This window comes from Tachysurus fulvidraco, chromosome 7 (assembly GCF_022655615.1).
Source record: "Tachysurus fulvidraco isolate hzauxx_2018 chromosome 7, HZAU_PFXX_2.0, whole genome shotgun sequence".
Lineage (NCBI taxonomy): Eukaryota > Metazoa > Chordata > Actinopteri > Siluriformes > Bagridae > Tachysurus > Tachysurus fulvidraco.
The window spans coordinates 8,891,786-8,909,015 of NC_062524.1; the positions used below are offsets into that span (position 1 = coordinate 8,891,786).

General features: G+C 36.8%; 1 protein-coding gene across 3 annotated transcripts in view; it reads right to left on the reverse strand.

The window, feature by feature from the left end:
• Positions 1–16,975, reverse strand: part of triqk (triple QxxK/R motif containing) — a 34,787-nt gene extending 17,812 nt beyond the window's left edge. The window contains exons 1-4 of one of the 3 annotated variants that reach the window (XM_047816617.1): positions 16,752–16,975; positions 16,233–16,281; positions 8,517–8,618; positions 3,130–3,197 (exon numbers count right to left, since the gene is read on the reverse strand). In XM_047816617.1, the coding sequence (XP_047672573.1) occupies positions 3,130–3,190 (61 nt within the window). In that variant the 5' untranslated portion in view covers positions 3,191–3,197; positions 8,517–8,618; positions 16,233–16,281; positions 16,752–16,975. The remainder of the gene's footprint in view (positions 1–3,129; positions 3,198–8,516; positions 8,619–16,232; positions 16,282–16,751) is intronic. The other 2 variants (XM_027133899.2, XM_047816616.1) reach the window with 2 other exon arrangements.
• Between the last annotated feature and the right edge of the window lie 255 nt (positions 16,976–17,230).

A 17,230-nucleotide genomic window follows, 5' to 3' on the forward strand; every position in this document is an offset into this window, starting at 1 on the left:
AGGTAAAGCACTGACATCATTCATCAGCAAGAAGCAGTGCTACAGGCTGACTCCCACCACATGAGAGCCATTTGGCCCTTGTCTCTCACATCACATCACAGCAACAGAGGGAATAAAAAAAAAATACCCTAGCTGCCTCAAGTAAACACACAAGCACACAAAGAAAGAACTGGGCAGATATGACAAAGGCAGAGAATGCAGAGAGAAATCCTGACTGAAAGCCAGCTGCAAATCCAGAAAACAGCAGCAAGTTATTGTAGCGCCTCTGTTGGAAATAAAAGCGACCTTCTTCTACCTTTGAGCATGATAATTACGCAAAGCTTCGACCCTGCCTTCTATGGAGGATGAGAATCATTCAAACTCACTACACATTGCGCAGGGTCCAATGAAGCAACATTCGATATGTAAAATGGCTTTGATGCCACTTCATAATTGTTCACGTGTGATTTTCCTCTTAACATTAGCCATGAAGTAGCCAGTTTCCTTCCTTTACGCAATGGGCTAAACTGTTTTTAGACAACTGGGATGATGTCACATGCAAATGATGCTCGACAAAGGGTTGGACTGGCCACATACCCATGCAAGAGTAAATAGACTGATATTAATATGCTGCAATGCCAAAACACTTGGCAGGAATACTGGGTACATACATAGCTTGATATGTAATTCATTCTAAGAGTAAACGCTGCTTGATGACCAAAAATGCATCCTTAAATCATCTGCATCTTCTGGGAGTTCTGTTCATGGTTGTAATGGTTAGCACACTGGACTCTGACTCCTGCAAACTGAGTTGAAACAGTGCTGGAAGCTACAGAATGAAATTGGTGTAGAATATGTTAGGCCAGCAATCTCACCTCAATGTGCCCTCGGGATAGTGGTTAAGGTGTTTTCCTGCCAATCAGAATGTTGTCAGCTCAAATCTACCAAACTGCCACTGCTGGGGCCCTGAGCAAGGCTCTTATAACCCCTAATTGCTCAGTTGTATAAAATGAGATTAAATATAAGTCGCTTTGGATAAGAGCATCTGCCAAATATTATAAATGTAAGTTGCACAAACCGCTTAACAAAAAAGTTGAGATGTACAGGACTGACTTAGCAAAGACCTACAGGTAATGCATGACAAAGTCAACCACCACACACACAATCATAGAAACTCTTACTACATTATGAGAAGTAATAACACCATTTATGGCTGATGTATCAATGCTGAAAACACTCAACATCACAAAAGCACACTGGCCAGAAAAAAAAAAACTAAACCTGACAGGATATAAATTACCTTCTCATTACGTTTTCAAATTGCGTTGCGTATTCTGTCTTTTGTGTTTCTTTTGTGCCGTTTCAAGTGACACATTTCTTCTGAGTCGGGAGGAGGGATTCTTATTGTCCATTACCTGCTGTTATGTCTTCGAACAGACGAGATGAAAAAAGAATAAGAAGAAAAAAAAAAACTAAATCGAATATGGCTGAGATGCGGAGGTTTCTGCAGGGGTTCAGCTTGTTATGTTTCTTCCAAGACATGAAACAGAGTTGAGATGAGATGGGGTGACGGCACACAACAAGCTAAATAACCCTACTAAGGGGATCGAAATGAGCTCACATAAAATAAAGCATGTGGGTAATGGTGGAGATGACAGACTGTGTTACTATGTACACAACATCAAGGCTTTGTCAACACACAAAGCCAAGTCGCTGCGCCTGGTGAAACGACATCGCAGTTCAACTTTACAAATAGCGTTTTCACAATTAGAACGTATTGTATGAGCCCTGTGTTTATGATTCAGCTCTCCGTTTTAAATACCCTGTAATGAAAGCATTGTATATAAATGCTATTATACCACAGAGCTGTTCAATTTTTAAATCTGCTTACTTTTTATTAGCCGGTATCGATGACAGTGCCAACCGTAATTCACAGAACAGGGTTTTTTTTTAATATGCTGCTTCTGATACGTTACGGTTTCTATAGTAACTGGTCATTTACAGGGACTTGTATGGTCGATGCGGTCTGTGCTTTTAAATAAGAAATCCTTATTACCAAGAAAATAGTGAAGCTTCCTGGTAAAACTTTGTTGACACGGGCAAGGGTGTTGGAAGGAATAAACTGCATGGATTTTTAGCTACATAGCGGCTATAGCTGCATGTAGCTGCTATAATGTAAGTCCCAAAAAGTCTTTCGAATTTCAAATTCAATTTCAAGACTCCATGCGTTTTATGCTCTTGAAAACATATAAATATTTTATTAACCAGGTTTCTCAAAAATACAAACATTTACATTCATGTTACTCACATATTATTATATTATTGTGTATAACTTTTGCTATATGCTATACGTAACTAAAATGAGTCAAAAACACAAGGGCCGAGCTCAGGGGCCCATCAGTTGCAGCTTGGTGTACCTGGGGTTTGAGCTCACAACCTTCAGGTCTATAGTCCAACACCGTAAACTCTGAGCTACCACATCCCCTGTGTTAGCAGGGTAAACCATTTTGGGTTAAATAAGCGTAACTCCACTTCCTTGATGACTTGAATGAATGTAAATTGTTATATTTTTAATTTAGAAACTAGATACTATTCCATTTTGTTGTTTAATTTAAACTTCAATATCATTTTTCTCTATTTCTCTTCCCCGTTCATCCACCATTTCATTTTCCTTTACTCGATTTTGCACAACTAATCGCATTGAACCTTATTTTACTAGATCTTTTATCTTATTCTATTTCATTTTACTTTCTGTATTCAAATTTTTACTTTTAATAAAATACAATATGAATAAAACCAAACAAAGCCCTGCAAACGCTGTACGGAAAGAAGACGATAAGAAGAAAATGCAAACTGATGGTACTTCATTCTCAGAGTAATAAAAAATTAAGGTCAAATACTAATTAGTAATTAAGTAATTAAGATCAAACACTATACATTACAGCATTAGCTTTAAAAACCACACAAAACATTGTATTGTCTCAAAGCTTCAATGTTAGAGGATATTAACACATTTATCAGGAAAAGTGTTGCTTCATATTACATGTAACTTTAATGCCATCAGACCTCATAACAATTTCTTAGCAACAGAGATGCATTAGGAGAAGCTGGAAGAACCTGATGAATATTTAATAAAGGGTACAATCTTACCGATCTGTTTGCGGTACTGATCGACTGGTAACTTCGTAGTGCTCGCATCCCTCTTTGCCATTTTTTTCCTGTACAGAAAGGAAAGAAAAAAAAAAACATTCGATATATGAGGTGACAGCAGGAGAACCGCAGACCTGCTCTGAACATCTGAAAGTCTTTTAAACATCTAATCAATGTTTAGGTAAATTTACCAGACGTGAGTGAATTTCCTTTCTCAATTCGGGATCCAACAAGGTATAAAAACGTCCAAGACAAAAATCAAATGAAAAGAAAAAAAATAAATAAATAAATAAATAAATAAATAAATAAATAAATCAATGATGAGAAAGCAAAGCAAAATGTGGAAAAAAATGTACAGTTAAATCGTAAATTAAACTGTAAATGAATATCCTTGAAATTCGAGTGCATTCATGTGTTTTAAAAAGCCGGACGTTCAATAAGTGAAGAAAGCAGTCGCTCGTACATTCGCGCATACACTTCATCATCAACATTATATTCTTTGTTTACTTCACCATCTTTAAACCTTTTCACCGGTACACTGGAGTTCCATTCCTCCGGGAAATGGAAATGGACTTATCAGACATTTTCAATCAGTAAGAACAAATGAATTACTTTATGGGTACAAGTCTGATCTAAAATGAGTCAGGATTTGGGTGTGAGATGTGTGAATTTTAGTGGTTGAAGATAAACTCCTTCAAATATTAGACGATTATGAGCAAGCGCTTGGGGCGCCTGAGAGCAGAAACCGGTTTGTTATCGTCATTTACTTTGAAGATAGAAACATTTGTGTGAGAAAAAAAAAACTTTTGTTTTTCTACTTTTCTATTAATATATAGAAGTCATGAGAGTCTAAGTTCATACGAGTTATTAACTGTGGCTTAAACCATTAACACTCCACTGTGTGACTTTGACATGATAAATAAATTCAACACTGAACATCGACACAACAAATTAGGTGCAAATTCCAAAAAAAAAATATATATATATATATATATATATATATATATATATATATATATATATATATATCAAAGATATCGATTCATAGCATAAATCTTGGCAAAGTTAAAGTGCCTTTATCAAAGAACCACCCATGTTTTTCTTTCATGGACTCACAAATTTCTGCTTATGATCACAGAGCCGTATCCGCTGTACAACGCTAGCCCTGTTATAAAGGATTGAATCTTTAATTCCAGGTACTCTGCTTTAGACAGCATGCATGAATGCGGTCCTGAAGGAATCGCAGGTATTTTAAGCATTCAGTTTACTCCACACATCTCTCTGATTGATTCCCATAGCAACTGAAGAGAGGACAAAACAGCCTTCTATACACGTTTACCTCGATGTGCTTGGATTTTTAATTAAGCTTTTGATGCGTTAAGCACATACAAACATCCAATACAGCTTTTTATACCACAGAGTTGTTCACTTCTCAAATCTGACTGCTCTCAAGGTCTTCATTCAATTTCTTGTGTGTACAACGGTGTGGCATGTCGAGTGCGAAACAACACGCTTGTCCTAATATCTTATTATTTCTATATAGCGCCAATCGACTGCACACATCCGCACTCATAATAGTCGCTGTGTATTCGTATCATCGTATTAATATCAATCTGTCATACGGTTTCTGCCTATTTTCTGCTTTCACTTTTAACATACTTCAGAGATTTTACCACTTTCCAACCTTACAGTTCAATTCTAATTTTATTCTAATTTATTTTTATGACTTAGCAGCAGTTAAAAAAAAAGAATTGTGTGTATATGATGTGAATTTGATGAATTTTAAAATTCATAGCAGATGATGCTCTCCATCATCATTGATGTGATGAAGAATTGTCTGGAGTTTATGTAACATTATGTAACAGTTTATTATTTTTTTTATACAGTAGACGTCTCCAGTATCAGCGCTTTGTAACAGTGAGGATGCTGAACTTCACAGTTTCTCAGTAATGTGACGGTGAGACTGATTACAGACATAATAACGTAACCGAGAACAGAATCGTTCATTTTTCGTTCAACGACGTCGCACTTTTAACAAAATATACTTTAATTATAAGCATAACTATAAGCTTGGCGTTTTTAATAAACACAAATAGTAATGAGTAGAATATTGCTGTGGAGGAATAAACAACATTGAGACGTGAAATTAGAGGGAGAACAAAAGACTTTTTCCAGGAACATCCTGTTACGTTTTTTTCCATATTTCTAATTAGTTCAGACTTCTCTGACCTACCCTAAGAGAAATCAAGCAGGAGACCTGAAGCAGAAAAACCATTAAGAAAGCCAGAGCGATTTAAGGGTGCCGTGACCTCCGACATGTCGTTTTATCTGGAGAGAAGTTACTCTGAATCCATGAACTAACATCAGGATGAAGTCGAAGATCGTCAGTAGATAGTAAACAGAAGGAAACTAGAAATGTGTACAAATGAAAAGCGATAAAACCCAATAAGGGCATGTTGTTACTGGAAAATAATCCATGATGGTGTAAAAATTGCTGGATGCTGGAATCCTGCATTCTGTCTTTATTTATAGAATTGGTTCTGTTTATAGCAGGATTTGTTACCTCAAGATGTATTTTATTAGTGAAGCTCTGACAAATCAGCAAACGTCCAAAAAAACGCCACAGACCAATCAGATTTGGAGAAAGTTGTTAATATTTTTTTGTGAAATAAATAAAATAATTCTGTCAAACCATTTTAAAAAACGTTCCTAACAACTGTTAGGTAAACTCCGTTCAGAAGATTCGGGACTCGGGGTGTCATTGTCTGAGAAATTTGCGGAAAAGGGGAAAAAAAAATTAAGTGAAAAGGAAAATATTCTGATGTCATTTTCAATATTGTGCAGTGAGCATATTATATTTTGTTAAAAGAAATGTTTCTTCTTTTTATTACATTTAACATTCACCACCAAAGCTTTACCATCATTCCTCCATTGTATACTTGAATACTCAGAAAACTTGAATACCCTTTTGTATTACCCACAATGCATTGCACGCATGTGTCAGCTATATTACCGAGAAATGGCTGTGAATCGTTGTGTGATGTAATAATGGGTCCGAGGTCATATTTGTGCCCCTTAATCATTTCAGTCATTAACTAATAAGTAATCACAAATTTACCTCCACATAGTCACGATAAATATATTAACCAGTGTAAAGTTTTTCTTTTTACGACAGACACCTATTCGTTCTTGATTGTTTTTTTTTTTTTTTTCATTTTACATTTTATGAAATGTTAGTAGATCCAACACACAGACACACACAGACACACACAGACACACATTAATGAGGTGTAATGACACTAAAGATGAGAAACAGGAGTAAACAAGTTTCAAAGGAGTTGAGTTGAAAGAATAAAAAATCTCACAACCCAAATGTAATCCAAGCTTTGTGCATTTTTCCTCTAACTCACAGTGATGTCATGCCACATGAGCAGAAAACTACACGAATGCCGTTCCTCACGACAATGGAGGAAGATGGCAATTATTACGTTTACACAACAAAGTGCAAACCCCCTAGGGCACTGAAATCTTGTGAACAAGTGACCGTGACTACTGCAGGAAGTAAACAAGGGGTTGTGAGTTCCCCTACACCTTCAGGCACTTTTTCCTTTGAAGACTCAGTTAGGGGTGAGGAAGTAAAGAGGGTCACAGATGATCAATACTGGATAATAGCTTCCTAAATCACCATGCATGACTGCACAAAACGAAATACTCTGATGGAGTTTAGCCTGACGCATGACCCCATTAGTTAATACTGCTAATAATGTTTGATTCTGCACATTCAGAAAAACCTGTGAAATTCAGAATACAAATGCTATGAACAATCCATAAATAAGGCTGAACCTAGCCACAGGCTGTGTGCATTTCTACTCTGGGGACTTCAATTAAGCGAATGATCTCTTTAATGCTGCCTCAACACAAAGATTTTTAAGTCAACGAGACTAGAGGTTAAAATGATCACCTCAGGTGCTTTCTGAAGTAAACATGACCAGATATTCTCTACTACCAGTGAATGCTGGGAAGCTAAAGTGGGCATATCTTCACCTTCTGTGTATAACATACAAAAATAACACATGCACATGCACATGCACACAAATAATAAATAACCCACTGAACTTAGATTACTAAGTTTTTAGAATGTAGTAAATGAACAGATCTTTGACTGACTGACTGACTGACTGAAATGAACGAAATAGATTACTTTAGCAATGTTACTTATTTATTGCAAACAATTAAATGGAAAGATAAAATAAGGGGGGGGGTGATAAACTGAATAAAACCATCTTTAAAAAAAGAAAAGAACAAATGAAACAGTAGGGGCCTCACCGGCCTAATGAATTTTTAAATGATTGAACAACTTGAACAAGGACATAAGCTTATTGCAATGAATGAATGAATGAATGAATGAATGAATGAACGAACGAACAAATGCATGAAATAACGAATGAACGCATAAATGAATAAATGAATGAATGTATGAACAAATGCATGCATGAATGAATAAACAAACACATGAATGAAAGAGTGAGTCAACAAATGAATGAATGAACGAACAAATGCATGAATGAAAGAATAAAAGAATGAATGATCAAATGAAAGTACGAACAAATAAATGAATGAATGAATGAATGAATGAATGAATGAACGAACGAACGCATGAGTGAATGAACACAGGAATGAATGAACGCCCAAACACATGAATGAATGAATGAATGAATGAATGAATGAATGAATGTTCTATCTATAGCAGCTTCTGTGAGGAAGTGTGCATTTTAATGAGATAGATAGATAGCTATTATAACTAACCTCTATAATTAACTCTCTCTATATATATAATTAATATATAAAACACTTGTTGCTGTAATAAAGGCAAACGTTGCGTTTGAAATTTTATAAAACCTAGAAGTAATTTATTACTTTTAAAAGTGTTTACTAAACTACACAGAACGCCACGTACACACTAGTACTTTACAAGCCGTTACACTGGGGCCGCATCCCAAATCACACCTTATTCCCTTTCCCTGCGCACTACATACGTTACTATATAACGACTGCTGTAGCCTATATAAGTAGTACCTAATTTGCCAAATAAGCGCATTTGTAATTCAGCCAGTTCTTTCCGGTCACTGTTGCCACTAGTTACATGTAGGCGGGTCTAATCAAACAACAGGCACCAAATCTATCCAATCACAGCGTTGCCATAACAAAACCGACCAATGACAGGACGCCAAAGAGACTGAAAACAAAACTACGCATTCAGTATAGCTCTGCAAGTGTACGGCTTAAATGAAAGAAAACATTTGACTAATTAAGCGCGCATCATCTATACACGGGTCATTTTATACAATTATGAGAAACTAGCGCTTGGTTTTAGGATTTAATCTTACCAGATAGAGAAATCTTTTCTACATCCAGTTCCTGATCCAGTCTACGCAACCTCAGTGGGAAAGCAGCTGCAGCCAATCAGCGTCGTTTCCCCGTTCTTAAAGCTGCAGTACAACAATACATGCAATCAAATTAAACCATAAAATAAATCACTAAAATAAAACTGTAATAGTGCAGAAGAATTGTTTAAATCAAACTGAATGTATTATTTTATGAAATATTGTACAGATGAATATAAATATGGTCAATTATTCATTCATGCATGCTCTCTGGATGATTCACTGTAATTATAAAGCTATGAGGGAAGATTATATTAACATACTTGCAGCTACATAAATGGCTTCCAGTCACAACCCAGTTGTGTCAGCAAGACAAAGAAAGCAACACTTTATCCCAGTCCATTTCTTTTACCGGCTTCGTCAATTTAGCAGTCATTTACATTTGACTTTTTTCACAATTTTGTCTACATAATTGCATGCATGCTTATTGCTTTATTATGCCTGAGGCAATATGGCTTGCAAAGTGTCTGCCACTGTTTGGGACCATTTATGTTTAACCGTGCCAGAGCAACTAATTACGTATTTATAATCTCTATGTATAGCAGTGCCTTTTTCCCTATTGCTGTACTCTGAATCTGGAAACTCCAGGGTCCCAAGATACATGCCAATAAGAAAAATGTCCATGTTAAAGTGTCCCAAGGTGTGAATGAATGAATGAATGAATGAATGAATGAATGGATGGATGAATGGATGGATGGATGGATGGATGATTTTCAATAAAAAGCAATAAACAACTGTGATGGTAAAATGTAGCTAAATGGTTAATTTATAGCATAAATTCACAAAAGTATACCTAAATTCTGTACAATGTCTCTGGGCAACCTCTTTCACGCATCCAGATAACACATGGCACGTGTATAAAATTATGACTTGCGACGTAATCTTATCATTTGTTTTGCATAATTAATTTTCTCTCATTTGCATGTAGTATCCAAACGCACTGTCAGACTGATAAATGCAGAGCGCTTAAGGCTCGATACATTCATTTGTTGGGGAGGAAAATCATCCACCAGTGCTTTTACACATTAATACAGTATTTGAATACACTATACCAAGGCAATGCAAGATAATTCAAAACAAAGTATCTCCCACAAGACCATAATTACTAAATGAAAAACTGAACTTGTCAAGGAATCCATTATTTACGTCAAGTGACAAATGAATTCTCATCAGCGTTTAAGTGTGAGAAAAAATTTTTAAACATCTCTTTCAAACAGCGTGTTTATTTTTAGTGAATATGAATTTAGTAAATATTCACAATGGGAAAAATTTATTAAGAAGACATAACTTAGAGCAGATGACATATAATGGCTTTTATTTATTAAGAAATCAGGCTTTCATCAGGCTTTTTGACTCTTTAATATACGGCAGAAACCAGAGAAGACACCTAGATACCTTTATCTAGTAAATGTAACTGTATCTAAACATTGCCTGGTCTTTCCTTAATCTTCCACTGTCCAGTTTTGGTGAGCTTATACCCATTGTACCCTCAGTTAAAGCCATGACATGTCCTCCTACAGCCGCATTCTCACATTTTTTAATGTTACATAAATTTGGGTTATTGCCCCTAAAATATTTTTGAAAAAACATTTTGCTTTACAACTTCACCTCACCTGCATAAGATGCACTGCTGGGTTTAATTGCTTCTCTTTTTCTGTTTCAAGTTAAAATTGGTACATCGTAATTACCCATTGGCTTGTTCAGTTTCATGCCACCTACAGTGAATCTGCAGCTCAGACTGAGAAATAACTGAAACCTGTACTTTTTCCCCCATTACAATGTCTAACAGACACCACTGAAAGCAAGATCTAGTTTTGGTATCCTGTATCTATTTATACTTACTCACTCACTAACTCACTCACTCACTCACTCACTCACTCACTCACTCACTCACTCACTTACTCACTCAATCAATCAATCAATTACACACTCAATAAATTACTAACTCACTCACTGCATCACTCACTCACTCACTGCATCACTCACTCACTCACTCACTGCATCACTCACTCACTCACTGCATCACTCACTCACTCACTCACTCACTCACTGCATCACTCACTCACTCACTCACTCACTCACTCACTGCATCACTCACTCACTCACTGCATCACTCACTGCATCACTCACTCACTCACAGCATCACTCACTCACTCACTGCATCACTCACTGCATCACTCACTCACTCACAGCATCACTCACTCACTCACTCACTGCATCACTCACTCACTCACTCACTCACTCACTCACTGCATCACTCACTCACTCACTGCATCACTCACTGCATCACTCACTCACTCACTGCATCACTCACTCTCTCACTCACTCACTCACTGCATCACTCACTCGCTCACTAACTCACTCGCTCACTAACTCACTCACTCATTGTATCACCCACTCACTCACTCACTCAGTCAGTCAGTCAGTCACTCACTCACTCACTGCATCACTCACTTGCTCAATCATTGGATCACTCACTCGCTCACCTACTCACTCACTCACTCACTCACTCACTCACTCACACTCACTTACTCACTCACTCACTCACTCACTTACCCACCCACATACTCACTGTATCACTCACTCACTCACTTAATCACTCACTCACTCACTCACTCACTTGCTCACTCACTCACTCACTCACTCACTCACTCACTCACTCACTTACAGTATCACTCACTCACAGTATCACTCACTCACTCACTCAGTCAGTTACTCACTCACTCGCTCACTCACTCACTGCATCACTCACTCTCTCACTCACTCACTCACTCACTCATTGGATCACTCACTCACTCACTCATTGGATCACTCACTCACTCACTCACTCACTCACTCACTCACTGTATCACCCACTCACCCACTCACTCACTCACCCACTCATTTGACTTGAACATGAAGCTTATAACTTGTATCTGACTGATTTTATTGTGCTGCTGACATACGATTGGTTGATTGGATAATTATATAAATTGTGAATGTATATATAAAATAAACTCAAATAAAAACAATAAAAAGTGAATCACTGAATCAGGAAATTCCTCTAAAGAAAAAAAATGTATCACTGTGGACATTAATATCCAGATATTTCTAACAACTTTGGAGCTGACGTTTTTATAGGTCTCTCATCTGTCTGCGGAATTCAAATCTCCTTCACAGTAATGTGAGTTTCACTCTTATTCCCAGCCCAAAGTTATTGGTTTGGGGAGCAATGTACTAACACATTCAACTGTTTAATATTCTTATCTTTCCTCCACGGCATGCCTTAAGCCTGTAGTGAATTTCTCTGCTCTATCGTTTGAGCTACAGAGGTCCCACACTGACAAAACAGTGTAAGCAGTGATAGCTGTAAAATGAATTTGGGCCTGTGAGATGCCTGGATTTATAAACTGCCTTTCCACTGATAAACGCTTATCTGAGCATAAAATTTGTCCATTTTTACTTATTATCAACTCACTGTGCTGGAAATGCATGGCGGCTCTGAGTGCAACTGTAGGCCCACATTTGGTTTGTTATCGTTCTGGCATTTTAAGAGTTCAAATTCAATCATTTTTTTCCACTTGTGGTCCAGCAATGGTAGACTGTTTGCTTTGCAGAAACATCTGAGTAAAGACCCAGCTCTTTTGAGAGCCCATGGACATTTGTGTTGATGGTGTGTGTGTGTGTGTGGGGGGGGGGGGGGGGGTGTTTTTGTGGGTGTGCTGTTAACTGCTGTTCCGTGAGGTTATGGCTATTACCCTACATATTGTTGTTCTTATTATCTATTACTTTCCTGACTTATTTGAGTGATAAGTGTTTTACACTTACTCAAGCCATCAGTGTATGTGCGTGTGTGAGTGTGTGTCCTGTGGCAGAATTAAAGTTTTTGGTAAATGTATGTTTTCCTAACAAATCCCTGTCAAATTTAAGTGATCATTAACATTCAGTTCAATTTATCTGTATCGTGCTTTAAATGCTGTTGCAAAGCTGCTTTATAGGAAATACATTCTTATAACATTAATATGTACTTACTAAACCACAGCATTGTTGAATCATCAAATCTGATTGGCCAGAAGGTGTTGATCAAGCAGTTCCAGCTGTCTTTAACATGCTCTTTGTAATGCACCAATTAACATGACTTATTAAACATAGCTAAGCTTAAAAATTATACATTAAATAAATGTATATTGCTGATAAGGTCAAAAGTGTAAGTATTTATTTATGTTAAAGTGGTTAAAGTGTTAAAACATGCAGTTTTTTGCTCTACAATAATGTAAGTGGCAACAGGAACTGGCTGGCTTTTTGTCAATTCCACAACATAACAAAATATAACTCAATTATAAATTAATTGTAATAAATATATTGATTGCTATGGCAGAATTAACTCCAGATCATATCAGGCTGCATCACACAAACAATACACATCAGACTTTTAGTACAACTCTGAATCATGTCACCTGCAGACCTGCATAACAAGGGTCAACTGGATATGTGTATATCTGTAAATGTGATGAAGACCAAGGAGATAAAGGTGGAATTTAGGAGGAATAAAACTTTGATTAAGCCCGTAACCATCATGGTGAGGATGTAGGAATTGTTGATAACTACAAGTATTTTGCGTGTACACTTTATCAACAGACTGGACATGAAAACCAACTCTGATGCTGTATAAAAGAAGAGAATGACTATCTCAGGAAGCTCTGATCTTTTAATGTTTGCAACAAGATGTTGGAGATCTTCTACCAGTCTGTGGTGGAAAGTGCCATTTAGTGTGCTGTGGTGTGCCGGGGGCAGCATCAGTGCCAGAGGTGCCATCAGGATTAACAAGCTTATTCGCATGGACGGATCTGTCTTCGGATGCAAACAAGAGATGTTTGAGTCAGTGAAGAAAAGCAGGTCAGTGAACAAACTGCTCACCATCATGGACAATCTGTCTCACCCAATGTACAACACATTACAGAGTCAAGCGGAGCTCATTCTCATATTTATTATTTACTGCCAGTTTGCACATGTAAACTGTGATATATATACTGATGAATATTTGGTTAAATCTACAACTGTCTCATTTCTGCTTAACTAATTGTGTTCAATATATGTTTTTTCGTTTTATTTTTATATTATAGTTTATATAGTTATATAGTTATATAGTTTTATTTTATTTTATTTTTTTTATCTCTTTTATACAAAATCAGTATGTATAAATTAAGATTCAGTAATACTTCATAATTCAATGAGTGCATTTTAATCCTAAAAAAAACTTACCATATATAAATGTATTAAAATTTATTAATAATGCTTTTATTAAAGCATGATTCGATTGCAGATTCGATACATCAGGCATTTAAATAAGCCTTAATTTAATTGATTGAATTATGAAGACTCACATATGTCAAGAATGATCTGTTTGCTAGCAGCGCTACATGGCTCTGAGGTACGCTAGTATGTTAGAGTTGTACAATATGCTGCTGTATTTTATGTAAAGTGAGTTAAGGGAGTGTGCTGGTTCTGCTACTGCTGTGTAAGCCAGTTTCTCAGAGTGTATTTATCCAGGTGCAGCTGCTGGCCTTCAATCAAGCCGGCTGTTTATGCTGGCAAACCCGGCTCTAATGCAGCAGGATCTTCAGCATACCCAGCACGGATGCTTGTGATGTACAACGGCACAACGATACTATTTAGAAGGATATCAAAAGATGCTGTGCTTGCAAAGAGCCAGAGCCGCACATTCTTGTATAGAGTTATCTTCAAGCATGTAATTTAGACTTTTAAATATTAAACATGAACTACATGCACTGAAACGCTCAGTTCTTGATGGTCAGGAGACTACAACAGCACAGCAGTGTGTGTCAGACCGAAGAACGTCCTTGACACCGAGTTTTGACTTCTGCCAAATTTTTTAAAGTCTATAAACAAAATTAATGCAAATTAGCGACTCATTTACTATAACCATATCCAGTATGTCATATCCAAATTTTCGCTATCACACAAACCATACTTAAACCACAGTTTTGATAAATAAGGAACCCATGAAATAGAAGTATATGTCCTGTTAGAGTGGTATTTTATAACAAGCTTCATAAAGAGGCTTCTACTTAGCTTAATTGTTCTGACACGCAAATCACTCTCAATCTGTTTTTGTGCCATTTTTATATCACTTTTATATCAACTGCACGTTCTGCCAACTGTTCGGTTGGCAAAGGCAAGTGGGTGAGCATCAGCAGCTGTGCCGCATATGCTCAATCTATAGAAACAAACACGATCGCCCCCGCATGAGCCGCGATTGACAGGTATGATTCATCTTGCGCTACCGGAGGGCACAAGAATAATAAGCACAGATAGATCATTTCCTATTGAGGAGCAAAGCATGAAGGCTAGCGGGGGATAGAGGCAAGATCATTGGCCTCCCACAGCAGCGCGCGTGACTCCCCACACACTCCACCACGTCGGGGTAAGATTAAAGCCACATGATCCCGTCACTCCTTTAATTCAAAAAAGTTCTGCGCTGTCTGGCTCGGCCTGAGATGAATCAACGCACCAGGCTCATCAGTGCTCCGGGTTTACCGTCGAGAATATTCAACAGAGTCAGTGGGGAGGATTAGTCTAGTGTCAAGAGCATTGTGAATGCCTAAATAGCAGTTCATTTCTTAAATCCAAGGACAGTGGCGTCTCATTTCTGCAGACAGCACAATGGGGAGAGCCATTTCAGCCATGATGAGGAGTAATGGCTTGAAACAATATTCCCTCGGGGCCTCAAATTGAAATCCGCAACTGTGAGATTGTTTCATCGCTGTTCAATTTGAGATGTCAAAACGACTTTGCCAGACTCGACCGACTGCAATTCTGCAGACGGTTCAGAAAGAGAAGCTCTGTTCATTTGCAGAGATAGAAGTACACTTCATTTGCACAAACAGCTTCAGAGAGATGACTGGGTGACACTTCTGTTACAGATGGTATACTACAATCATTACTGCTGTCGGGCTTTAAACTTGGTGTTTAAACTCTAGTTGCATTCGTCTCGGTCTGTCCTTCAGCTCATTTTCCCTCTCTTCTGGTCATCTGGTCATTGACTAAAACCCTATGAGTTTTAGATCATTTCTATACAGTTTTAACTGGACCTTCACACTATCTTAAAGCAATGCATATTAATAATGCATTTCATTAACGATCAACTGAAGCACTTCAGTAAAAAAGTGATTATGTAGTCATAAGAATGTTAGGAAACCAGTTTAACTGCCCGGTTTTGCAGTATTGTTATGATTATTTAGACAAAAGCATATTCCATGTGAGTAAATAGAAATATGAACATGAAATAAAATATATGTGATGTGATATATATAGTATATATATATATATATATATATATATATATATATATATATATATATATATATATATATATATATATATATATTATACTATACAGTATTTTCTGCCATATATTTCCAATTTATAATATACATAACATCAACAACAACAACTATTATTCATTCATTCATTTTCTACCGCTTATCCGAGCTTCTCGGGTCACGGGGAGCCTGTGCCTATCTCAGGTGTCATCGGGCATCGAGGCAGGATACACCCTGGACGGAGTTCCAACCCATCGCAGGGCACACACACACACTCTCATTCACTCACCCAATCACACACTACGGACAATTTTTCCAGAGATGCCAGTCAACCTACCATGCATGTCTTTGGACCAGGGGAGGAAACCAGAGTACCTGGGGGAAACCTGTACTTATAATTTAGTATTAGTTTTAGATGTCTTCTGCATTAGTATGTCATTGAAGAATTCATTTTTAATTTCCAAAAAATATTTGTATTTGAGAAATATTTTTGGTTAATATGCAAAACACATAAAGGTGCACAAGCAAAATCTGCAAAAATACTATAGAAAGATCTCCAAGAAATACGTACCATTCTTTAAAATATATATATAAATATAATAAACAAATTATTATTATTATTATTATTATTATTATTATTATTATTATTATTATTATTATTATTATTATTATTATTATTATTATTATTAGTAATCATAATCATAATCATAATAACTATTATAGTTATTTTATATAGCTATACAAATTGTATCTATGGCAATGCCATTTAAAAGATTATGCCAAATATTGACTTGAGTGTATTACCATTTAATGCATTTATAATAACAAACAAACAACAAAGTAAACAAATAAATACCTCATTTCAATCCATTAAGGCATCTTTGCTGTGTAATTTCTGTACATATAGAACATGCACTGATTCCATTATTGCATCTAATCTGTTAAATCGACTGAACATAAATATTGAGAATGCATGTGTTTTATCTGAAATTAATGATAAGTGCATTCTTATTATTAACTATTCCAACTGTTCACACTGACTAGAGGAAGCCTGAGACATGGTTTGTTGAGAGCTGAGAGTCTGTTCCAGCAGGCAAGCAGATGAAGTTGACTTTAAGCTCCGGATTATGCAACACACGTTAAGTCTTGCAATAAATTACAAAAGAGCACATTTGAAATATGGAAGTCCACTCATATGAACAGGACCAGTGCGCACACACACACACACACACACACACACACACACACACACACACACACACACACACACACACACACACACACACACACACACACACACACACACACACAAGCTGTCAATTGTATCATGAGCAG